We start from the raw sequence: 27,382 nt of genomic DNA, 5'->3' as shown, positions 1-27,382 counted from the left end.
TTCAAAGAAAATTTTAAAATTTACACATTCAGGATCTATATCCTAAAAAAAATATAAAATGCTGATGAAAGAAATCAATAAGTGAAGAGATACACTGTGTTCATGGATGGAAAGACTCAACCTAGTAAAGATGTCAATTCTCGCTAAACTGATCTACAGGTTTAATACAATGTCTGTCAAAATCCCAGAACGTTTTTTTGTAGATTTAGTCAAGCTTTTATAAAATGTAAATGGAAAGACATTCCCTAGAATAGCTAAAACTATCTTGACAAAGAAGAATAAAGTGGGAGGAATAACTCTACTTGATATTGAGATTTTTTAGCTACAGTAAGAAAGATAAGTGGTATTGGTAGAAGGATAGAGACAAAGATCAAAAGAACAGAATAGAGAACCCAGCAGCGAATATGCCCAACTTATTTTTGCCCAAGGGCATAAGCATTTCAGTGGAGACCAGATAGTGTTTTCAACAAATGGTGCTGGAGGAAATGGATATCCATAGGCAAAAAAGAGAAATAAACCTCAACCCAAACCTTACACTTAATGCAAAAATTACTCAAAGTTGATAAGAGATTTAAATGTATTAAATGTTAAATGTAAAACTATAAAGCTTTAGGGAAAAAAAAAACATAAGAGAAAACCGTGAAGATCCAGGGATAAGCAAAGTGCCTCTGCTCATAAGACTTGGAGAAACGTGAGAAATCCATGGAGAATTGTCTCAGCAGTTTTTTGAGATGTTTACAACTCATCCTGTTGGGAAAGAGTACAAGACTAGTCTATCTTAATGCCAAACTCTGTTCTTTAGAAAAGAGTATTAAGTGAAGGTTCCTAAACATGGTTTTCTAGATGATCAAAGAGTTAATACTTCTTCTTTTGAAGAATAATATTTACTGTAAAATTTATTTAAGAAAATGATGACACACTAAGTTTAAAAAGGTACGTCTTTATAATTAGACCCACATATACTAAGCCCCTATACCAGTGACTTGAGTTATTTTCACATATACTATGTATTCTTCTTTCATTGATTTTAGCCCTTATAATAAGTTTCACTTATTACTTCTAGTCATTTTCAGTATTTTTCTTGGGTTTTCCACATATTAGGATGATACAATCTACAATAATGGTAATTTTGACTTTTTAAAAAGTTACAGCTCCTACTTCTGTTTCTTGTCTTACTACATTGACTAGGATGCTGAAAAATAATAATGATATTGGGCATTCTTGTTTTAATTTTAATGAAAATGCCTTCAAATTTTCAGTGTTAAAAAAGTCAGCTATAATTAAAATCCTAGTGATCAGAAGAGAACATGAAGCACAGCAAATGATCAATACACATTTTTTGGTAAAAAATATAATAAACATATTGATGTTATCTACTTACTTTCTATAAGATGGTTTTGTCCCAATATATTTTCATATCACAACTAGTAATAGTGCTCATTAATGGTAAAAAAATTTAAACAACTTTCAGTTGAAGAAAATCACTATGTCATAAATCTGACAAATTATCTAAAAAAAAATTTAGGAAGAGAAGTATTGCTCTGAGACAATAAAAGTTAAAGCAAACACATCTCAGAGGCTTACAGAGGTTGTGAGAGCATGTGATTTATATTAATATCATGCAAACTAAAATTCCCTAAAATACCCCAAAACAAGGCACCTGGCTGAGCATGAATGTGGACCTACGAAAGAATGAGATTCTCTCTTTTCTGAGAAGTACTGCAGTCTGCATTGAAATATATATTCCCAGCATCTAAATATATTTCATGAAAGTATAAGAGGTACAGAGAAATGACTTCGGTGTCCAAACAGAATATGAAATGACTATAGAATGTATTTTAAAAGAGAGGAAAAACTAACTGTAGGTGGCTATCAAATGCTCCAACATACTTCATAAGGACTTCATAACATACTTTATAACATACTACATAAGGAGACTCTAAAATAAATAATAAAGGTCAATTCAATTAAATGTGCAGCTTTTAAAATATTGTTGGTAAAGTCAAAGTAATACAGAAAAATGTTTATTTTGGAGACATTACTGGACCTTTCTGAGGCTTAATTTCCTCTTTTGTTAAGATGAAGATCCTTCATATTTATATCATGGTTGTGAACATTAAATAAGAGGATATGAATAAGATAGCTAGCAAGAGGCTGGCACATGGTAGGCACACAATAAATGATGGGTATTATTTATATTATCATCTACATAATACGCTAGATATAAAAAAGCAGAAAGCTGGATGTGTGCTATGATTTCTTCTAACAAGAATTATGCCTATAGATTAGGCAGGACAGAAAAAGAATACAAAGAAACATGGCTATTTTAGGATAACGGAATCATGGGTTAACTTTTATCTCTTTTTAAAATCTCATTTACTTGTGCAACAATTAAAGTATTTGAAATGACTCTTAAGCATGCCTCCCAAAGATCAGTAAAAATAAAATTGAGAGAAATTGCTATTTTTTTCCTACACTTTGTTTTATTCTGTCCTTTTTCCCAGTGAAAACAAAAGGAACATGTATCTGTTTTAACACCTCTGTCCCTTCCCCAGTGAGCAGGGGGTGAAAATGTTCACTATTTTACAGGCACCGTAGAGTTGGTGACAACTCCATACTGACACCAGTAACGAAATATCACAGGATTTTAAAGGGCAAAATTCGAATGTGACTCAAACATAAGAATATTTCTTTCCCTTTTGTCTCTGAAAGTGATGTTTCTCTCCTCACTGAATTGGGTGACTTTAGCCCTTGCGGTAAGTCAGTCTGTCAAGCAGCTGCAGCCTCCGTATCAGACAGAGAGCCACTGTCCTTGAAAAAGTGGACTGAGTCACTTACGCTCAGATGAGAACAGCTTTAACCTTAAATTTCTCTGCGGCTGCTTGAAAGTGAACATGACTATCTTAAACTGAGGCACCTCTCCTGAAATCGGCACCTTCCTGTAGGCACTGATAGCAGCTTACCTTATCTTCAGATATTTGTAAACATGAACAAGGTATTAATGCATATGAAAGTACTTTATGAATAGAAAAAAATTACCAACATGTAGAGGATTATTACTGATAGTAGTATCATTAATCACCATATTCCTATCTTGAATGTGAGTTTATGAGCTGTTCTAAAAGGCTCGTATGATGACACCTGATTTAAAGTTACCAAGGCAACTCCATTCACGAACACAGTAAAGTCAGACTGAGCTTTCTGTACACAGGGCTTCAAAATACAAAACAAACAAAAATCCGTACTTCAACAGATATACAGAAATATGAAAAGGTGACAGAAATGGTCTCTAGAATACTAGACCCTTGTATGTTACAGCTACTCCTTTTATAAGGTTTCTGGTGGCCAACACTGTCTGTTGTGTCCACTGGGTCTAACCAAGATCTCTGGTGAAGGAAAGTCAAATTTTTAGAAGACAAAAAAGTCATAAGCTTCTGCTGGACTTAGTCAGAAGCTGTTAGACTACCCCACCAATCTCAGCAGTGCTTAGACCAGTATCTGGCACACGCTAAGTACTCAGTAAACAGTATTATTATTATTAATTATAGTAATTGATTATTATTCTTAGATAAGAGAATATAAACAGAACGTAAATTATGATCATGTCCATTTCTGAGTATAAGTTTTATTAAATAGAAAACATAAAATTGTGGAAATAGGACTAAAGTTTAAATACTAAAAGTAGGATAGCTATCTTCTAGGAGATTTTCCCATTTCTATGGCAGAGAACTAAAGAATAGATGTAGCTATTGGGAGAATTTCATAAGTACTATATCTTGCACTGCTTATAAAAAAGGCAAAATGTGTTGTTGAGACAGCCTGAAGGTTTAAACAACCTTCCCTAGCCCATGCAGAGGGAAGAATATCTACCACAGGAAGGGTGTACTGATAAGGAACAAAGAAATGAGAGATTGAATTATTTCCCACCTTTGCCTCTAGGTCTGGTGATGAGCACAAACATTTAGCCTCTGCTTCTCTCCTAAGGTATATTAGGAAAATGAGTGCCTATTTGTGAACTCCTCAGGAATAAATGGTTCTCAACTGCCATAAAAAGTCTCTCCTAGGGCACAGCAAACATGCCCTTGGGATGGGGGGAAACCCAATGAAAGAATTAAGTTCCAAAGGGTTTTCCAGATGTTTGAGGCTGTATGTGGGGTGCATAAACACATAAACATACACAAAAAGCTAGCAACCACACTTATGAGCCATGTTCTACAGCCTACTTATTTTATTGTATCTCAAAATATAGAAATTACACAATAAAGCATTCCATAATCACTCCCCATAAGTGCTGTTGTAACTTCAATACATAATACATATTTTCACATGGCTAAATATAATTAATGAAAACATTTTTAAATGAGACATATGAGAGGGGGAAAATATTTTGTTTTAAAATAAGAAGTAAGATTTGCCTTACAAATTTTTTCTCTAGGACAAATAATCAATCATGCCATATGAGCCTCCATAAATACACATGTTTACTTTAAAGAACTGCTATACAAGCCAATTTTTTAAGGCCAGATTTTGTTTTTTAGTTAATGTTGATAAGGTATTAATAGAATAATTCATGGAGCTGGAAATGCTTTCACTGTAGTGTATCATTCAGACTCAGGTGGAATACTGGCCCTGCCACCTCATAGCTCTGTGACCATGTAAAAATACCTCACCAAGCCCTAGTGTTTTCATTTGTAAAAATAAGGTAATAATACCTAACCTATCAGGGTACTTTGAGAATAATATAACATAATATATAACATAATACAGGACAATATACATACATACACACACACCTGTATAGGTATCTAACACTGAGTTAACTAACATTGAGCTACTATGGCAGCCACAGTATTGGTAGTTCATTATTATACATCATTCTGCAATGTTTTAGCAGAGGTACTATAAAGATTTCTTAACTACTCTGAGCCTATTTGCTCATGTGTTGAATGGAATGATAAGATCACCTCCATCAAAAGGGTTATTATGGGGGCTTCCCTGGTGGTGCAGTGGTTGAGAATCTGCCTGCCAATGCAGGGGACACGGGTTCGAGCCCTGGTCTGGGATGATCCCACATGCCGTGGAGCAACTGGGCCCGTGAGCCACAACTACTGAGCCTGCGCGTCTGGAGCCTGTGCTCCCCAACAAGAGAGGCCGCGATAGTGAGAGGCCCGCGCACCGCGATGAAGAGTGGCCCCCGCTTGCCGCAACTGGAGAAAGGCCTCGCACAGAAACGAAGACCCAACACAGCCAAAAATAAATAAATAAATAAATAAAAATAAATTAGAAAAAAAAACACACAAAAAAACAAAAGGGTTATTATGATTTGTATCAGTTTCATAACGATATCATAGGGAGACCTGTGTCAAAATCCTCCTGTGATTTAGGAAATTTCCTTTTTTTCTTGTAAATATGCTAATTTGGCTGCCTTGATAATTATGTAAGCAACAAAATTCCTCATTAAAAAAATGGATCCATGACTTTGCCTTATAATCAGCTTCTCTATTGTTCTGTGTTTAATGAAATGTTCCACCATTCACTCGTCCTTGACCGGAATCATGGAAGTTCACACTGAAACATCTTTTTTGCCAACACGGCTAATTTCAAATGTTGCATAATACAGAATTATCTATCCAATATACATCCTAAAATTTATTCCAGTCACTGCATCTTTTAAAAATGGGATGTTGTTTGCATGTTGTGTGTACATTCTGCTCATTTTGTCTGAAAACATTTTAAATATGCTAATATCCCCATGTAAATATCAATTGTAAACAACTGATTGCCATTTCTCTATGGACAAAATCTTCCACCTGTAGGGATGTAGGAAAACATAATTTCTAGTAAATGTTTTTATTATTTATTTTTTTAAAAAAAGGGTTATTATGAGGTTTGAATGATGATACACATACAAAGCCTAATGTTTGGTTCATAGATGGCCCTAAAAAACATGAAAACTGGTAGTATGTGAAGCATCTTCTCAGCTTAAGGAAAAACAGATTTCTGCTGTAATGACCAGAGTTTTTATTTTGAATCTATTTTTATTACAGTTGGAAGTTATCCAGAGAATTATGTGTAGTAGAAGAAAATGGTGGCCATTGAGTTATGTGGCCTCCTATATATTCTATATATAGAATACCTACATATCCTCCAAAACAAAAAGAACAAGAACAAATAAAACTACATAAAACCCATACATTCAGCACAATTACAGGCCAAGAGTGTCTAAACTTCAAAGTATCGTAAGTGAAAAAGAAAGAACACCAAACTCCAAAGAATGATCTCTCACATTCCATGTAAATGTTTCACATATTCAAAAAGTGGATACATAATTGAAATAAACACGAAGAGCAAAAACCATACAAATAGAAATAAAATTAATCTATCTATACTATAAGTGAATAAGCAAATCACAGTGGAGGTGGTTTGTGTGTGTGTGTGTGTGTGTGTGAAAAAAAGAGAGAGAGAAGGGGAGGGACGGGACGGAGAGAGAGAGGGAAGGAGAAGTAACCTTGAAAAAAGATTTTTGAGTACTATTACTCTAAGGTTAAAGACAAAAAGAGCTCTACACAAATATTCTAGCTAGTAAGTTGGCTGGAATTTCCATAACTACTTTATGTGTACTCTAGGATTAAGCAAATAAATAAATACACTGTGGATAATGAGAGTCAAGTTTCTCACTGACAGAGAAAGGAGTTCACAAATAAGGAAGGAGAGAAGACTAAACTGTATGGAACTGGATTGGAATTGGAAGGATCAACACAAACTCATGGTTTGCTTGTTTTTTTTTTAATTAATTAATTTATTTATTTATTTTTGGCTGTGTTGGATCTTCGCTTCTGTGCGAGGGCTTTCTCTAGTTGCGGCAAGTGGGGGCCACTCTTCATCGCGGTGCGCGGGCCTCTCACTATCGCGGCCTCCCTTACTGCGGAGCACAGGCTCCAGACGCGCAGGCTCAGTAATTGTGGCTCACGGGCCCAGTTGCTCCGCGGCATGTGGGATCTTCCCGGACCAGGGCTCGAACCCGTGTCCCCTGCATTGGCAGGCAGACTCCCAACCACTGCACCACCAGGGAAGCCCCAAACTCACGGTTTTTAAAATGAATATAGACAGACATAAAAATAGATGTAGACATATGTGTGCTCTGTCCCCTAAGAGGATCTAGAAGCTATAATACCACTGCATCAATGAGTACACCTAGCACCCGAGTCTTGGCTTCTAAATGTCATTCTTTATTAAAAAAATCAAGCTCTTTAAAGTCAATGACTGAATCCAGATCCAGGCAGGGAAAGTGTAAGAGGGTCTCGAACATCTGTGGTTCAAAAAGTGATGGGATGGGCACAAGTCAAAAGGATGCAGAAGAAAACCTGAAAGGTTCCCAATGGAAAAATCTGAGATAATTTGAGCAAAGCATTAAAATGGTGATAGTAATAGATTACAACCACAGAACAAAATGAGAATCCTTGAGTTTGTAGTGATGTAAATAAATAAATAAATGAATAAATGAATAAATACATACGGGGGAGAACAAATGATAAAAAATACCATTTGGGAGACACCAGTTAATAAGTGATCATTAACTCAGGCAACAGTCATCAATGCATGCTAAAATTAGCTGGTGAAAGTATGGTGAGAAACAGGGCTTACACAATCTCAAAGTACCTCAACACAAGACATTTATTAATCCCAAAGGGAAAAAAGATAATTTTATATAGAAGAAATATGGTTGACACCACCTCAATCAAGTGATCAAAATGAACAATGTCAGTAAAGGAACACAACAGTACCGTATATCTCCTAAGATAACGTACTGGAAAGGACCCAAAATCACTTCTGTGGTATTCTCACCAAAAATGCACAACTTGAATACACGAACAAAACTCAGACAAAGTCAAATTTAGTGGCATTTTACAAAATAATTGGCCAGTGCTTTTTAAAAAATGTCAAGGTGATAAAAGGGGGGGAATAAAAGAATGAGGAACTATTTCAGATTACGGGACCCTAAGGAGACATGGCATTAAGTGCAACGTGTGACCTGCATTGGACTCAGATCAGAAAAAAACATCAGTGGGCTGACTGACAAAATCTGAATGATGGGTACAAAAGATGAGGTATTGCATCAGTGTTAGCTGTAGTCGTCTGAGATGGTAATATTTGGTGAACCTACATGAAGAGTATGTAAAATTCTTTGTACAGTTGACATAATATTTTTGGTATCAAATATAAAATTTTCAAAATGAAAAGTTAAAAAAATTAGAGAAGTTATGTCCAACTACCTCATATCCGCACCACTCTCTGATATTCAAACACTTGTATTTCTCCTGCTTCTTTCCCCCTGTTTTTCTTCAACTTCTCCCTCTAATGCATTAGAGGGATGGAGAGACAATAGCAGTGCAGCTCCTTGGGAGCACGACGGCCACTAAGCAAAGGGCACTTGGATATAACTGTCCCACTATAAACAAAGCCAACTGGGACCTGAGCAGACCCCGGGAGAAGGGTGCCCTGTGCTGGCGTCAAAGCCGTCCCCATCCAGTGACATTTACTAAACTCAAGTTTATTTCCCAGGAGGTGGTAGCTGTGAACTAAGACCCACGTATGGCCATGAGGACACTCTGCCTGCGCAAAGGGGGTAAACAGGGCCTCCCTGTTTCACTCCCACTCCCCAAAACAGTGCTGTTGAGATTTAAAACACACTACTGACAGTCCTGAACTTCGTGTCTTTCTCCACAAAACCGGGTTCTTCTGTATTTCCTGGCTAGTTAAGGAGCACCACTTCCTCCCTGGTAACTTTCGCAGAAATCAGAAAGGCACTGGCCTCGTGTCTCATCCCCCGCACCCAAGCAGTCACCGAGTCCACTGGTAGAAACTCCTTCAGCTCCCTTTTCTATCCTCTTCCATCTTTGAAGCTGATACAGAGTTCAGGGCCAAGGTCAGGCAACTTGACCACAGCCTTTGTCCCCTAACTGGTGCCCCTCCAGTCCCGTGTTCACGCAGAGGTCAGAGGGCTTCTCCTAAAGCCCGGATCTGATCACGCTGCTTCCTGGGCACCAATTTTCCTGGAGGCCTTAGTGTCACTGAGGTAAAAGCTGAGCAGGACACTGGGGCGTCTCCACCGTCTGACCTGCTTCTCTCCAGTTTCATCTCCCAGTGGCTCTTGCTTCCACACCGTACACCCAGCTGTGCTGAACTCAGGTCAAGAATGCCCTCCTCAAAGCAGTCTTCCTCACCACCTCCAGACAGAACAGCTACCTGCCCTCCTGAGCCCACGCACCATGCAGACTTCTACCACAGCACCGAAGCACTTATTTACTTCTTGGTTCACAAATCTACATTCTCCATCGGATCGGAGTCCCCACACCAACAGCGTCCATCTACCGGGACCGGAGTCAGAGCTTTGCATGTGTGATTCCATTTAACCCTCACACATATTATTCCCATTTTACACATGAGGAAACTGAGGTTGTAAGAGGGTCAGTAACTGTTCAAGTCCCCAGAGCTAGTCAGTGGTGAAACTGGGATTTGAATGCAGGTCTACCTGGTGAAGAGCCCAAACGCTTTACTACCACCTGCTTTGTCTCTTTTTCTAACCCCAGAGAGTAGCATAGTGAACGGTGCATAATCTACGCTTGAAGAATCTTCGATGAATATTTCACACAGTGTACAGTTCAAACAGCAGTTATTAGGCACATTTTTCAGAATGTTTTAACTGAGCAGCAATTAACACATATAATGCTGTGTATTGAGAGAGTGAAAAAATGCTAAAAGATGAAGCAATGTTTTCTGTTCTCTGAATCAAACTCCTGACTTCTCACACTTAATCACATCCAATCCACATAAAGTGACAGTGGGAAGAGAAAAGGAGAGCAGAGCATGCTACCGAAATGTTACTGCTGAATGTATTCCCCTGGCAAATAGGCAGAGGAGTACCATAGGGCCAAAAAGAACACAGCCTTCCAGATCACACAGAGCTGGATTTGAACTCCAGTTCTATAGCTCACAAGCTGGGTAGGTCATGTAACCTCATCTTCTAGGTCACGTGACCTCATCTAAAACACAGCGAATGGTAACTACTTTGCAAGGCTGTTTTAAAGATGAAGTGCAGTGATGTGCACGTAGGACAGACACATTCCACAGTCTCCTTATCTTCCCTCAGTAATGCCAGTGACAAGAGGGTGAAGTCTTTAAAGGGAGAACCCATTATTCATAAGGAAGGATCTTCTCAAGGTCTCCAGACATTTGCAGAACCCAGTAACACGGATGCTCGCTTAACTTTAATCATTTTAGGAAAAAGGCACATTGATCTCTTGCTCATATTTGGACAAACGGGCTTGTGATTTGTTTGCTTCCACATGAGAAGCAACTAGCTGGTCAGAAATCACCATCGGCAAAATACGTCAAGTTAATACAAAATAGTATCAATCTAAAAGCACCAGGCCACTCTCTAAGGAAACAGTTGCATTATTCCAAGCAAATCATTTTATTTGCATGTAAGGGGGAAGCAGCATGGTCTAATCATCATTCATGGCAAGAACGTCGGACTGAATGTCAGGAGTCTTGGCCTTGCCACTTTAAAGGTGACCCTGGACATGTTTTTTAAGATTTAATATTCATTTATTCAACAAATATTTACTGAGTGTCTGTAAGACCCCTGTTCTCATGGAATTTATATTCTAATGGAAGAAGAAAGACATCACATAATAAATAGACAGACAGATAGAGGGGAAGAAGTTAGCAGACAAGGGTAAGTGATTAGAAGAGAAAAATGCTCATAAAATAGGTTGTGACTGGGTGATGTAGTCACTTTGGAAATGGTGACATTTATGCTAAAATCTGAGTACGTAACTTCTTCCTTTTCGGACATCCACATCCCTCCTATAAAATGTGACTACTGACCAAGGATGCTTTTGAACGTGTCTTCTAGTTCTAGGAATTTGTGATTTCATGGCTATTAGAGAAGTATTCGTGTGAACACATATTCTTAACATCAAATATTATCCTATATTTAAGAAAATCATTTATGGCAATGAGTCTTAGCTTTGAAGACATTTAAGGTAACAGTAATTCTTCTGTGAGGAACTAAATATAGCTTTGCACACTTAACTTTTCCTACTGATCTTTGTCGGAGCTCTCTCTGTCTGACAAGGAAGTGAGCATTTTGTTGATGCTTTGGCAAATGAAGCCAAGCTGGCCTCTGACGAGAAGGGCTAATGTACCCTTCCATGTATACATGAATTTGTAATGAGGTTAGAAGTTGTCTTAAACTAATTCTTTCTGTTGATCACTTACAACCACAAATTCAGACAGACTGAAATTTTACAAAGTGAAATGAAACTCTAAGCCACATGTTCTTTTTTACAGAAAAACAGAAAAAAAAATTGAGGTGATGGGGTATGGAATTTTTTAAGGAAACATCAGTATTCTGACCCATATTTTTCATGTACTAGTTAACTAGAAAATTACCAAACCTGAAAAACTCAGATACATTGTACCAAGGGGATTAACACATTACATTCATTCCCCTCCCCCTCTACATTCCTCCCTCCCCTCCCTCGGTCTCCCTGCTGCCCGCCAAGCAGGGGCACATTTCTGGGATGGAAACGAAGGCCTTTCAAGCTGTTGAAAAATGAGGGCCCCTGAATGTTTAATTCTGTTAACTAATCATTAGAAAACTAGAAATCGCTGTCTCTCTGGGAACCAGTGAGGTAGCAGGCCCCACAGACGCTGTGTGTAATTTTGCAGGAGCTGGCTGGTTTCCCAGCAACACATTGATTTGTGGGATCACTACTTTGGGCACCTTGAGGATAATTAAATATTAAGTCCCTATTTGATGTATGCAAAGTCTGCCTAAGAGGATTACCAGCCTCAGTGAAGGTAGCAGTCCCACATTTTCTTGTAATTGAACATTGCAATGTCATTACCTATTCTTATCTTTACGCTGTAAGACTCTGTCTCTATCCTTAATATTACCTTTGAGGATGGAGAAGGAGACAGGGAGAAATTAAGAAAATGAGAGCCCGTGCAATCAACACTTTGGGGTCTTCTAGGTGTTTGGGATATGGAGATGAAGACGACAGTTTAATGTGTGTCGAAGAAATGACAGAGGTGAGCAAACCATCCTCTGTCTCCTCTGGTTCAAGGCTCCATTTTACATACCAAGCAGCCAAGGCTCACAGTTTAAGAATCTTCTCCAAGATCATAAACAACAGTGGAGGGAGGACGGAGACACATGCATGTGATTTGTCCACCAGCGCCCCAATCTTTCTACTGGTCTAGTGAGAGGTAACACAGTTTTTTAAAAACAGTAATGGAGACTACCTCAAATTTAAACTATGGGCATAGTTCTACAGCATTCCAGAAGTTGTTGCTACTTCCATTCTGATGCTACAAGTTTTTTGCATTCATTTTCTAAATAGCAAACAGCTATTTATAAGGCAGCGTTCCCCTACCAAATTCACTTGCCCTCCAAAATAGATTTGAATAAGCAATGCCAGGCTGACATAGAACACTTAACTTTTAAAGGAGGAGGAGGAGGAGGAGACACTCAGTGATTTAATTTATTTTGAAGAAGTCTACAAACAAATAACATAATTAAGCCACTATGGTAGTTTTTTTTTTTTTAATTGAAGCATAGTTGACTTGCAATGTCGTATTAGTTTGAAGTGTATGACATAATGATTCGCTATTTTTATAGATTATACTCCATATACAGTTATTATAAAATATTGGCTATATTCCCTGTGTTGTACATTACATCCTTGTAACTTATTTGTTTTATACCTAATAGCTTGTACCTCTTAATCCCCTTCACTTATTCTGCCCTCTCCCTACCGCTCTCCCCTCTGGCAGCCATCCGTTTGTTCTCTGTACCTATGAGTCTGTTTCTGTTTTGTAATGTCCATTTGTTTTATTTTTTAGATTCCACACAAAAGTGACAACATACAGTGTTTGTCATTCTCTGACTTACTGGGTTGGCCAACAAGTTCGTTCAGGTTTTTTGTTACATCTTACGGAAAAAGGCCAAAATTCAACCTTTTTGGCCAACCTAATATTTCACCAAGCATAATAACCTCCAGATCCATCTGTGATGCTGTAAATGGCAAGATTTCATTCTTTTGTATGGCCTAGTAATGTGCCACTGGAGATATATATCTGTATATCTATATATCTCACATTTTCTTTATCCATTCAACTGCTGACAGACACTTCGGTTACTTCCATATCTTGGTTATTGTAATTAGTGCTGTTATGGACACTGACATGCATGTATCTTTTCGAATTAGTATTTTCATTCTTTTTGGATATATACCCAGGAGTGGAACTGCGGGATCATATGGTAGTTCTATTTTTAATTTTTTGAGGAACCCCCATACTGCTCTCCATAGTGGTTGCCCCAATTTACACACCCACCAACAGTGTGCTAGGGCTCTCTTTTCTCCACATCCTTACCAGCCACATGTAAAAAAATGAAATTAGAACATTTTCTCACAACTTATACAAAAATAAACTCAAAATGGATTAAAGACCTAAATGTATGGTAGTTTCCTTATTTCTACTACCAAATACTTTAAGAAACGCAGATCATTAGCTTCCAAGGACCAGGAAATTGTTCTTATACAGAAGGAAAGTAAGAGGAGGTAGAAAATTTAAAAAGCGAAGGAGACATGAGATGACTTTTACTAAAGTCAAGAGACATCCTGGAGAGATGTTTTTTGAGGGCCTGAAAAGTTCACACCACCAGAGGAAACAGTGGTGAAACAAGGAGCAGCAGACAGACTTTGCAAACGAGAGACAACAGTTTGTATTCAGTGAAACTAAAGTCAAGTCAGTCTAGAAAAGTGCATGGAAAAGGATTCTTGACAAAGCTAAGCTCCCTTAAATACTGTCTTTGGAAAAAGTTCAGCTAAGATGAAATTAAAATCTCAGAAATAGCCAGAAGTCACTGAAGTCATCTAAAAGCTGCAACTTGTTCTCTGAATAACTGGAACATCAAGGAAAACTTAAAAGAAGAAATAGTGGTTATACTTATATTATTTCTGAAGCGTTTAGACCCAAATATCAAAGTGTATGTTCTAATGTTTCAACACAACAGGTAAGATGGATATTGTCCTCTTTTCCCAGTTTCCACGTTGCTTCATAACATCCCCGGTGCACAGATCTGACATGAAGTGAGGCTCCAACCACAGAAGCCGGCATCATCGTCCTGCCAGGATAGAGGCATCAAGCAAGATGCAACTGAAAAAGGCTGAGGACTTGAAAAATGGAGGTTCTGGCAGAAAAGTACATAAAAGTCAGAGCGTTCATTTGTTTCAGGATGAGTCAGCACTTCAGGTTCCACACGGCAAAAATAACGCGACCTAGTTTGGAGCTTACCTCCGAGATGCTATGGGAACCTTCGGGTCTGCTGAAAACAAGCACACCTCGAGCATTCACTATGCCAGGGGCCTGGAGTATATGTCATAGCCCATTGCATTAGTGTTCACAGACTGCTCTTGAAAAAGCCTGTTAGTGGTCTCTTGATGCAATGCAAAGCAAAATGCTGAGACTAAATAATGTGATATGGTCATGATTCTTCAGAGAGTATTATTCAGGTATTAGTGACTTTTAATATAATCCATTTCAGCAATTTGGCAAGATTAGAGAATCTTTGATAAGTCCATCTTGTTTGAATCTCAAATTCCCTAACTCTGAAGAATAGATAACAGTATTTACCTGCTTCCCTCACAGCGGGAAATGAGAATATATGAGGTAATTCTAAAGATGTTCTGAGAGGAGTCTCGAGATATCCTTAATATTTGGTTCTTTTTTAAAAAGAAGTTCATTGTTCTTTAAATGAAATAATAAGGAAACAAACAGAAATTATAAAGCAAAGCTTTAAAATTAGAAGGTAAATTGAGTTGGAATCAGACTTCCAGGAAACTCTTTTGCAGACTAGCTTAACCTAGGAAGTCTTATTTTCTAACTTTTATTGGCTTGTAGTCTACTCTGCAAGCTAAAGCACTTGATTAAGTGCTGACTCTTAGATCCTATGCTTTCAGGACGCATCAGTTTAGAATCTAAGCCAAAATTCAACAGCCACCGTATTTCTTTGATTTAGGAATTGGCATTTCCACTTACTCAATCAACAAGCATTTAAGCTCTGAATGTGTGCACAGCATACTTTGAGGGATTTGAAAAATGATAGGTATATCCTCCAGAGTTTCTCAGTTTTCAAGTAGTGGGGAGACAAAACTTTTAGTAGTAGTAGTAACAGCAGTAATAATAATAGATCAAATGTGTGGACCTCAAGGTTCAATTAATTAAGTTTGAAATGGTCAGGGAAGGGTCCAGAGAGGTGATGGACTGAGTGAGCCCTGAAGGATGATATGGAGAAACCAAAGATCTCGTGTGTCTGCTGCATTTTGTCTGTCTGCATACAGAAGAGAACGGAGGGCATTTTAGTGCCTGGGCAGAGCATAAAAGAAATGAAATAGCTATACTGCACACTGAATTTCCACTTAGATCTGCATTTCTCCAGGGAAAGGGTGAGCTGCCATAATTAACTGATACTATGAAAAATCCTGACTGCATCCTATGAAGAGAAAAATTAGATACACATGTTAGGTGACTGAGGCATCATCTACTATGCATATTCAAACATACGGAAAAATAAAAACAAAATTTGTTGCACATATTTAACTACTACATAGTTGGACTGATGAACACACTGGGAAGTTTGCATTAGCAAGTTGATTATTCACCTGAAGGTGGTTTAAAGTAATCAAGAAATGAGCAGTCAGATGCTCCCTTACCTGTCTCTGGGGCCAAGTGGCTTTGAGGATGGCCTCCGTTCTAAAGAACACAAGGAGCTTGCCATCCTCCTCGGTCAGGTGAAACGACTGTCCCAGAATCTGCAGCACTTGAATGCGGGGCCTCACGGGCCAGGCGTCGTCAGCACAGAAAGGCCGCAGCCACTCCAGCAGGTCCTCAGAGGACACCAGCTGTTCCCTGCAAAATCAAGCATTAGATTAAAAAGAAAAAAAAAGACTTAGTAGTTTCTAATTCCAGTAATCAAATGCGGTGACTGATCTAAACAACTGTTTGTTGGGTGACTTTATTTTTTTTTCTACTGCGAGGAAAAATGTAGGTTTTAAATGGCTTAAAGCAAACCACATTAGGTGTTTAAAAACTATGTAAAATGCATGTGATAGTTAAACAGTACCATATTCAAATGAGTTACAGAAAGCAGATAAAAATAATCAATATGTTCTTAGCTACTCCATTTCTTAAGCAAAGTTTACTAAGAAGCACGGCTTATTTCAAAGTTCTATGAAGATGTTATGCCCATGCCCATCCAGTTCCCAGGGCTTAAAAGACTCTCTTTTTATTGAATTGAATTGACGACTAGCTCAATGGGCAAAATTAAAGATTTCCAAATCAAACAGTTTTCATTAGAACACTGCTTTAGAGTGATAACTGTTTCTATTGATAATAGTTCACATAGGAGGGTGCTAGAGTCTTGGATAACCAGGTAGGCATCTGGAAAAAATCTTTGATTGAAATATTATTATTTTAGTCTTGGCAAACAAAATAACTCTTGTAATACAATTATCATGAATGGCTTATCTCATCAACTAGTTAATAACTTTGAATTCAAAGAAAAAGAAAAAACTATGGTTTATTTCTACTAATGATACTAATAGTGCCAGGCATCATTCAGTAATTTTATATAAACTATTACTAGTTGACAATAACTATACAAAGTAAACATATTTAATTTGTACATATTTTATTGAAATTTTTTTCAGTTTTATTGAGATATAATTGGCATATAACATTGTATTAGTTTAAGGTGTACAACGTCATGATTTATGTATATTCTGCAAAATAATTACCACAGTAAGTTCAGTTAACATCCATCATCTGATATAGTTACAAATTTTTTTTTCTTGAGGTGAGAACTTTTAAGATCTCTCTTAGTAACTTCCAAATATATATTGTTAACTATAGTCAACATGCTGTATATGTAAATTCCATTTTATAGATGAGGAAACAGGCTTCATGGAAGTGATAGTATATGCCCACAACAACTATACTAGTGCAGTATGACCCCAAAGTCCATGTTCTTTCTACTATTTTTCTGTGATAGAATTTAAATAAGGGGTTAGAGTATCAAATTTGATACTACCTTAAAAATAAAATATGAATGTGTGATTATTAAAGAACTGGGAGGTCTAAAAGGATTTGTCAAAGGGGACATTTGTACAACTTTCTATCGAGTACTAGAATCTTTTCACTTATAATCCCAAATGGACCATCTTAGGAAAGCAACTTATTTGATGATGATGTCGATGAATTACTACTATCGATGACTGTTAAGAGGTCACTCATACAGAAGTCTCACTTCCACAAGGCCCTAGAGATCCAGGCTAAAGCACTGAATTATATAGATTCTTTTATAACCAGATCCTTAGGCTTTCACCAATAAATCACCCACATCAAGTTCCAAATTCCATGAACTAACAAGACCACATAAAATTTTTTTAAAACTTCTGAGAATAAAACTCTACAATAGGGGGCTTCCCTGGTGGCGCAGTGGTTGAGAATCTGCCTGCCAATGCAGGGGACACGGGTTCGAGCCCTGGTCTGGGAAGATCCCACATGCCGCGGGGCGACAAGGCCCATGAGCCACAATTACTGAGCCTGCGCGTCTGGAGCCTGTGCTCCGCAACAGGAGAGGCCGCGATAGTGAGAGGCCAGCGCACCGTGATGAAGAGTGGCCCCCACTTGCCACAACTAGAGAAAGCCCTTGCACAGAAACAAAGATCCAACACAGGCATAAATAAATAAATAAATAAATAAATAAAATAAACCCAAAGTTTAAAAAAAAAAACAAAAAACTCTACAATACCACTGAGTATTTCTCTCAGCGTGCATTCTTTAATATACTTGCCAATACAATTTCAGGGCAATTTAAATTTAAAAAAACCAAAGTTAGTTATTTGTATTTAGGAATAAATTACAAAATGCCGTGGACAATTGGTTCAAGCATGTCCTAAATTTACAAAGACATTTGTCAGTTTTACCTACGAGTGTCACTCTTAATATGTATCAGAAATGTCAAAACTGGGGTGCAAAAGAAGCAGAATGCTATAAATATTTCCTGGATATCTACTACTTGCAAAGCAAACAGACAGTACTGTGTAGTGGAAAGAGTATTATTTTGGAATTTGATGGACCTATGAATCTTTTCCTAACAACTCTCAATAAAAATCATGAAATGTCATCATTCCCGTTTTACAGTTAAGTAGACAAAGGTCCTGAAAGTGTGTCTCTTGGAGTCTTTGCAACCAAGATAACTTATATAAAGTACCCAGAATTGTATGTGGCACAGAGGAAGGATTTAATAAACAGTAACCATCATCCGAATAATCATCATCATTTTATTATCAACATCAACAGAGTACTAGTTTGTACTGGATGATCAGGGATGAACAATTATATGATCTGTGCCTTCAAAGAATTAATAATACAATGAATCAGAAAGACTTCACAAATGACTATTCTCTAAATATTAACATAATATAAATGTGAACAATTGTTTTGAAGAAAGAGTGAGTAAAATCAGGGAAGGCTTCACAGAGGACGTGGCCTCTGAACCAGATCACAAAGGGCAAATGGAAGGCACATTAAGTAGAAAGGTGGGAAAATATAATCCAGATAAAGAGAAGAGCAAGGGAAAAAAAAAAGTTCAAGATTTCAAAGGACATAGCATATTCAGGGAGCAATAAAAGCACAGCTGTCTGGGGGTCAATCAGAGGAGAGAGCAAAGAGAGGACAGGTCTCCTGACCTGGATAACCAGGAGCTCGCACACAGGCTGAAAAGGTGGCGCACCTTCAAGCTCTGAAAGCACAGGCTTTGCAGGCGTCAGCCCAGATTCCGTTCCCAGAATGACCACTTCCTGACAGCACTACACTGACCAAGAAGTCACTTAATGGTTCTGAGCCTCAGTGTCTTATTTGTAAATTGGAGATAGATAATGACCCCTTACTTGTGGAGTGGCTGAGAATGAAATACATAAAATGAAATAATAAAGCACATAATACATTATCTGGCACATAACGAAGAACTTCAGTTAGTGGCAGCAATGATTATTGAGGACATTGGTCTTACATGGTGTGGAATGGGAATGATGGAGGGTTTCCGAGCAGTGAAATATCATAGTCATGTTAGGGCTTAGAGAGGTGTGCAGGCTGGGGCACGCCCTTTGGGTGAGGCCTACACTGGTCAAATTAAGTGTAATTCAAGAGAAAAGAAGATTAAAGTACATTTTGGGCTTTGAGTCCAAGCCAATTTCACATAATAAGAAGCTGATATTTTTGACCCTGTCACCCAAGTGCCAAGAGGGGAGCAGGTAGGATGAGCTAGAATGGGAAGAAGCTGGAGTCAAGAAGACCAGATGGAAGTTACAAAAATAATGCAAGACCTGCATACAGTGAACAAGAATGAAAACTGTTAATAATAATAACTATGAAAGCTTACTGTGTGCCATGAATTACATCACTTCATCGTCACTATCTTTTTCATGTATTCTGTTATCATCTCCAGTTTGTAGATGAGGAAGCAACCAAAGAGACGTTTAATAACTTGTCCACAGTCACACAGTAAGTCGTGGAGCCAATATTTGAACTTGGACTATCTTACAGCCTTGTCAATCACTATGCAATGTTACTGAACCAAATGGGGGCAAATTCCAGAACACTGTGGCAGTAGATTAAAATTATTCAGGTACTGATGTGATACAGAGAGATTATTATCACAGCATTTTCCAAATCATTAGATTTAGATTCCTTTTACCTGACAACTTGCTGTGCAGTTGATAACATTGGACATTTTGGAAAAAACTGCTCTAAGTTTTGGTTGATAGTTCAAATACATAATAAAATTACAAAAACTCATTCCTAAAACAGAAACATTGTGTTCTAGAAGCACTATGTTATAGATGAGCTTGGCTATATATACTGTGAACATGTGTGCTCAGTAAGACTGCACAGAAATGAAAGGCAGCTCTGTAGGAAAAGCTGTCCAGGAAATCGACTAGACAGTATCTCCTAAAGTTTTTAGCTGCAAAATAGTTTACATTTTAATTTCAATTTGAGTTTTTAAAATTCGTAGTCTTTCTTATGATTCGGCAAATACACACACACACATATACAGAGGCAGAGAAAGAAAAACAGAATGTTAGAATTGTGATAGAATGTTAACAATTGGTGAATCAAGGGGAAGAGAATATAGTCATTATTTTTCAATCTTTGCAACTTTTCTGTGGGTTTGAAATTTTTCAAGATAAGCAGGTGGGTAAAAACCAATTACGACTTTCTTTTTTTAATTAATTAATTAATTTATTTATTTATTTATGGCTGCGTTGGGTCTTCGTTGCTGTGTGTGGGCTTTCCCTACTTGTGGTGAGTGGGGGCTACTCTTAGCTGCGGTGCGCAGGCTTCTCATTGCGGTGGCTTCTGCTGTTGCAGAGCACGGGCTCTAGGCTCACGGGCTTCAGTAGCTGTGGCACACAGGCTCAGTAGTTGTGGCGCACGGGCTTAGTTGCTCCGTGGCATGTGGGATCTTCCTGGACCAGGGCTCGAGCCCGGTAGCCCCCAATTACGACTTTTACAATGTAAAAAAAAAACCAGAATGGGAAGGAAAATGATTCCATTTTTATAGCATTTTATGGAGGCAAGGAGAGGGTTTAATGAGCTTAGGAATAAAAAGAGAACATGATTTCAAAACATTTTTATCTTATTATAAAAGAGATATACAAATGATTTTAAAAAGATATAAAATAGGTAATAGAGAAAAGTATTTCAGTTTCATTGCAAATACACAGACATTTGCTTCTACCTCTTTCCCTATAATGAGGATTTCTGTGGTGGGGGGAGGTTATTATACTACACAGGGTAATTCAGTACACTATTTTTTTAAAAAAAATTAACTACTAAAGGAAACACACACACATTCACACAATCAGTTTTGGCCCAAAAGATAAGGAGTCTTCTGAAATATACGAGAAGTTCTACTAACAGAAAAGAACAACAGCAGCAACAATGACAATAAAACTAGGTTCACTGAATGATTAATTTGAGAATATGATATTCTACTAGGTAAGTAAGGTAGTATAAGAGGATATTCACAAAACTACGAAGGAACGGAAAAGAAATGCCAACTAAACAAAGGCAATTATTGAATCAAAGAAAAAAGACAGATTCTGAGAATATTAACAAGCTGATCCTTTGTATAAGAGCCTGCAGATTCTGCATGGCATAAACGTATGAAGATAACCCAACCTTGAACTTAAATGATTATGGTCTATTAAAAGAGACAGTAAATACGAAAAGCACTTTATATATCATGATGCACTACACAAAATAAAATTATTGTTCTTATTTGAGAATGGGAGAAGGAAAGACTGCATTCAAACAAGACAAACATAGACCTTTGTGATTTCTTGTAAATATAAATGTCATAGAATTGGAATGCCTGAAGGGAACAGAAGGTCACTTTGTCCAATCTTCTAGATTGAAGTTATAAACCAGCAGCCAGCGTTTTGTACTGGCTCACACAGTATATACCAATGTTTCAAAATTTAAAAATTTTACACAATGAAGATTTACCAGCTCTTCTTTTTTTCTCCCGCTTCATTGAGATATAATTGACATACGGCACTGTGTAAGTTTAAGGTGTACAGCATAATGATTTGACTTACATATATTGTGAAGATTACCATAGTAAGTTTAGTGAAAAGCCATGATCTCATATAGATACAAAAAGGAAAAAGAAAAAAATGGTTTTTTTCTTGTGATGAGATCTCTTAGGATCCACTCTCTTAACAACGTAGCTCCCCTTTAAATGCTGGAAGATAAGGACTCACTGGCAGCTGCTTCCCTTAGATAAGGCCTCCTGAGCTCTCAAGTACCCCTCAGCCTCCACACTTCCTACCTTCCCTTAAGGCCCGTCCACCTTGCTCATTTCCATTACCTGCCTGGCCTCAGTAGGAAATGAGTTTGCAAACTGATCTGTAACATGCTAGGCTAGACAGAGAGAGAAGGACAGGCAGCTGGGTGGGCCCGGGGTGGAAAGCAAGTAAATGTGAGCGAGCGAACAGTGAGAGACATAAGTGCTCATATTCTGGGTAGGTCCCTGAACTCAGTTAAGGAACCAATCCACACACTGCGCACACTTTCCTCACTACACATGGAACTGGGTGTAGCAGACATTTCCCAGGACAATGTCTTCTATTCATCAGCTCCCGTGAAACAACTGGGGCACCTGACAAAGAGTAAAAGGGAACTGAAAACAAATGAATGCATAACGTGTTAATGGCATTGCAGTAGTATAAAAAGCGTGATTTTTTTTCAAATAATTATCATAATCAAGTTATATTAAAAGACAAATTCCTACAAAGGCAATAATTTTGGTGTGTGCAGAATTCCAATCTCAAATCTTAACTTTTGGTAAATAAATACTAACAACGTCTTTGTGGCTGCTCTCAAATGTATGCCAATCAGAAGATCTTCTTGAGGTTCATTCATCAATAGAAACATGGACACATCTCACTGTAATGTGGCAGAAATGGCAGCTGTGAAGTCATAAGTATGGCCTTAGGTGGCCCCGAGGAACACTGCAGTGGTAGAGTGGATCCACCCTCCGGGTCAGCGACCATGGCTTCCAGCAGGGTTCATGACATGAACAGAACAGAGGGCTCAGGCACTGGGGGTACCTGGAGATTATCTGATGATTCACTCTGCCTCACGGAGCGGGAAGAGGAAGAAGAAACTGGATTCAATTTGCTCTAGTGGGCTTTCTTTTTCTTTTCCTTTTTTTGGGGGGTGAGCGGGGTCTTTTGTGTGCTTTAAAAATAATGTGAAGTCCCTAGGTAACTCCAAAGAGCTCAGTGAAGCCTGAATGATCTGACACTGTTCAATATACACGAAGCTTTAAGACAGCTGAAGCTGCTACTGTGATTAAGCAGCAATTTAAACAAACAAAGAGTCCTAAAATACTCAATAGTTTTGAAGGAAATCTTTCTCCCTCTTTGAATGGTGCACAGAGGAATTCCTCATTAATTATCTGTTATCTGAGTGGATTTATTTCTGTACATCCTTTTGAGAATCACTAATATACTGGTTCACACTTGTGGGTCATATCTGTTAGGAAATTTTTTAAAGGTATATGAAGGCAGGGAGTAGAAAAGGAAATAAGGCCAAGGCAGAGAGAAGGAGGTGGAAGAGGCGAGAAAATGGAGGAAAGTAATGCCTTAAGACCTTGCAAAGTTCAGTCCATGGACTAAGGGGCACTTGGGAGCTGGTTGGAAACGCAGAATCTCAGGCGCTACCTACATCTACCCAAGTAAAATTTGAAATTTTACAAGATCCCTGAGCAATTCCTAAACAGAATGACGTGTGAGAAGCACTGCCTTAACAGTCCATTGCAGGCTCTTTAATGTCAGAAAAAGATGAGATACGGTAAGAGAAATTCACAACACGTCTTTATCTGGGTGACCCCAGACAACCTACAGAACCTGTCTGACCTTCATTTCCTCATCTGTAAAATGAGATGACAATAATAGTAATATGATAGGGTGGTTCTGAGGACTGAGTGAGTTGTTAAATAAGAATAAGTAATGGATGTTCATTAGATTTTGTTTTTTTTAAAACGCTTCAAGGTATTTCTTAGTTCCTGGTTTAACGGGTTATTATTTTAGAACACTATAATTTTAGCTGTTGAATTTCTGAAACCTTTTCCTAGGCAAACTAATAAACTAATCCTTAACACAAACTAGAAATTTAAAATATACTCTCAAAATATGATGTTACAGATATACATAAATACAGGCACACTTCATCTTGTTACACTTCACTTTATTTCACTTAGACACTGTCTTTTTTTTTAACAAATTGGTGGCCACCCTGCATTGAGCAAGTCTACTGATGCCATTTTTTCAAAAGCATTTGCTCAATTCATGTCTCTGTATCACATTTTGGTAATTCTCACAATATTTGAAACTTATCATTATTATTATATTTGTTATGGTGATCTGTGATCAGTGATCTTTGATGTTCCTATTGTAAATGTTTTGGCATTTTTTAGCAATAAAGTGTTTTTTTAATTAAGGTATGCACAATTTTTTTAGACATAATGCTTTTGTACAATTAATAGACAACAAGTACAGTATAAACATAACTTTTATATATACTGAAAAACCAAAAAAATTTGTGTGACTTGCTTTATTGTGATATTCACTTATTGTGGTGGTCTGGAACCAAATTCTCAATATCCCTGAGGTACATCTGTAATGGGAGAAAACATACACGCTCATAAAATAAATATAATAGGCACAAGCCTCTGAATAATTAATTATCGTAATCTCATCTTTAATTGTAGATGTTATAAAAGGTTTTCGTCAGAAACAGACTCACAGACATAGAGGACAGACTAGTGGTTCCCACGTGGGAGTGGGGTGGGGGAGGGATGGATTGGGAGTTTGGGATTAGCAGACGCAAACAATTATATAGAGAATGGATAAACCACAAGGTCCTACTGTATAGCACAGGGAACTATATTTAACATCCTGTAATAAACCATAATGGAAAAGAATATGAAAAAGAATATATATATATGTGTATGTGTGTGTGTATATATATATATATATATATGTATGTATAACTGAATCACTTTGCTGTACACCAGAAACACAACATTGTAAATTAATTATACTTCAATAAGATACATTTTTTTTTCTTAAACAAAAGGTTTTTTTTTTGACAGGAATGGAGCCCGCGTTTCAGCACAGCTGGAATTCCTGGCTCGGGGTCTCTCCCCTCACTGCCATGGAGCTGCCCTGGAGCCGCAGGGGAGGGCGGCCCTCACTGAGGCTGCTGGCTCTGGAGGGGCCCACCGGCCAAAGCCCGCGACCGTCCTGGGGACCGCGGGCCAGTTCCCTGAAACCTGGACCTCGAAGGCCACCTTTATTCACACAAAGAAAGGATTTTTCCATTTGGAAGTCAACATGTCAGAGTAGAGGCGCCGCCCTGAGGGCACTCTCAGAAGGCCTACCGGCTCCCGGGCCCGCCAGGAAAGAGCAGCTTTGGCAGTGCCGGAGGAGGGCGGGGAGAGAACCATGTGAATGAGCACTGGAGTCTGGGTGCAGCACAGTTTTCTGAAGAAGCAGGATGCTGATCTAGGCGTGGAAAAAGACCAGTCCAGCAGCTGTATTAGAAGACATGTGGTATATATGAAGTCTGTGATCCGTAGGGGAAATTTTGCCAGGTGGCTGACAGGGTCTTGGTGCTCCGGCCGGGTGTCAGGCCTGAGCCTCTGAGGTGGGAGAGCCAAATTCAGGACATTGGACCACCAGAGACAACCCGGCCCCACGTATTATCAATCGGTGAGAGTTCTCCCAGAGACCTCCGTCTCAACGCTACGACCCAGCTCCACCCAACGGCCAGCAAACTCCAGTGCTGGACGCCCCATGCAAAACAACCAGCAAGACAGGAACACAACCCCACCCATTAGCAGAGAGGCTGCCTAAAATCATACGAAGTTCACCCCAAAACACACCACCAGATGCAGCCCTGCCCACCAGAAAGACAAGATGCAGCCCCACCCACCAGAACACAGGCACCAGTCCCCTCCACCAGGAAGCCTACAAAAGCCACTGAACCAACCTCACCCACCAGGGGCAGACACCAAAAACAATGGAAACTATGAAACCTGCAGCCCTGCAGAAAGGAGACCCCAAACACAGTAAGTTAACAAAATGAGAAGACAGAGAAATATGCAGCAGATGAAGGAGCAAGGTAAAAAACCACCAGACCAAACAAATGAAGAGGAAAAAGGCAGCCTACCTGAAGAATTCAGAGTAATGATAGTAAAGGATGAACCCAAAAATCTTGGAAATAGAATGTAGAAAAATAAAAGAAACGTTTAACAAGGACTAGAAGAACTAAAGAGCAAACAAACAATGATGAACAACATAATAAATGAAATTAAAATCTCTAGAAGGAATCAATAGCAGAATAACTGAAGAAGAACGAAATAAGTGACCTGGAAGATAAATAGTGGAAATAACTACCACAGAGCAGAATAAAGAAAAAAGAATGAAAAAAATTGAGGACAGTCTCAGAGACCTCTGGGACAACATTAAACGTACCAACATTCAAATTATAGGGGTCCCAGAAGAGGAAGAGAAAAAGAAAGGTTCTGAGAAAATATTTGAAGAGATTATAATTGAAAACTTCCCTAACATGGGAAAAGAAAGAGTCAATCAAGTCCAGGAAGCACAGAGAAGTCCCACACAGGATAAATCCAAGGAGAAACAAACCAAGACACATATTAATCAAACTATCAAAAATTAAATACAAAGAAAAGATATTAAAAGCAGCAAGGGAAAAGCAACAAATAATATACAAGGGAATCCCCATACGGTTAACCGCTGGTCTTTCAGCAGAAACTCTGCAAGCCAGAAGGGAGTGACAGGACATATTTAAAGTGATGAAAGCGAAGAACCTACAACCAAGATTACTCTACCCGGCAAGGATCTCATTCAGATTTGACAGAGAAATCAAAAGCTTTACAGACAAGCAAAAGCTAAGAGACTACAGCACCACCAAACCAGGTCTACAACAAATGCTAAAGGGACTTCTCTAGGCAGAAAACACAAGAGAAGGGAAAGACCTACGAAAACAAGAGGGAGGAGGTATGGGGATATATGTATATGTATAGCTGACTCACTTTGTTATAAAGCAGAAACTAACACACCATTGTAAAGCAATTATACTCCAATAAAGATGTTAAAAAAAAACCCAAAACAATTAAGAAAACAGGAACATACATATCAATAACTACCTTAAATGTAAATGGATTAAATGCTCCAACCAAAAGACAAAGACTGGCTGAATGGACACAAAAACAATAGCCATATATATGCTGTCTACAAGAGACCCACTTCAGACCTAGGGACACATACAGACTGAAAGTGAGGGGATGGAAAAAGATATTCCATACAAATGGAAATCAAAAGAAAGCTGGAGTACCAATTCTCATAACAGACAAAATAGACTTTAAAATGAAGACTATTACAAGAGACAAAGAAGGACACTACATCATGATCAAGGAATCAATCCAAGAAGAAGATATAACAATTGTAAATATTTATGCACCCAACATAGGAGCACCTCAATACATAAGGCAAATGCTAACAGCCATAAAAGGGGAAATCAACAGTAGCACAATAATAGTAGGGGACTTTAACACCCCAATTTCACCAATGGACAGATCAACCAAAATGAAAATAAATAAGGAAACACAAGCTTTAAATGATACATTAAATAAGATGGACTTAATTGATAT

The 27,382-nt window shown here is 38.2% G+C and overlaps 1 protein-coding gene across 3 annotated transcripts in view; it reads right to left on the bottom strand.

The window, feature by feature from the left end:
* NBAS (NBAS subunit of NRZ tethering complex) overlaps window positions 1-27,382 on the bottom strand; it is a 342,092-nt gene that overhangs the window by 26,154 nt on the left and 288,556 nt on the right. For all 3 annotated transcript variants that reach the window (XM_036873210.1, XM_036873209.1, XM_036873211.1), the window contains one exon: window positions 15,786-15,981. In XM_036873210.1, coding sequence (XP_036729105.1) covers window positions 15,786-15,981 — 196 coding nt within the window. The remainder of the gene's footprint in view (window positions 1-15,785; window positions 15,982-27,382) is intronic.

This window comes from Balaenoptera musculus, chromosome 13 (genome assembly GCF_009873245.2).
Source record: "Balaenoptera musculus isolate JJ_BM4_2016_0621 chromosome 13, mBalMus1.pri.v3, whole genome shotgun sequence".
Classification (NCBI taxonomy): domain Eukaryota; kingdom Metazoa; phylum Chordata; class Mammalia; order Artiodactyla; family Balaenopteridae; genus Balaenoptera; species Balaenoptera musculus.
Note: the sequence above shows the minus strand (reverse complement) of the source record. Positions and strands in the feature narration are given on the sequence as shown.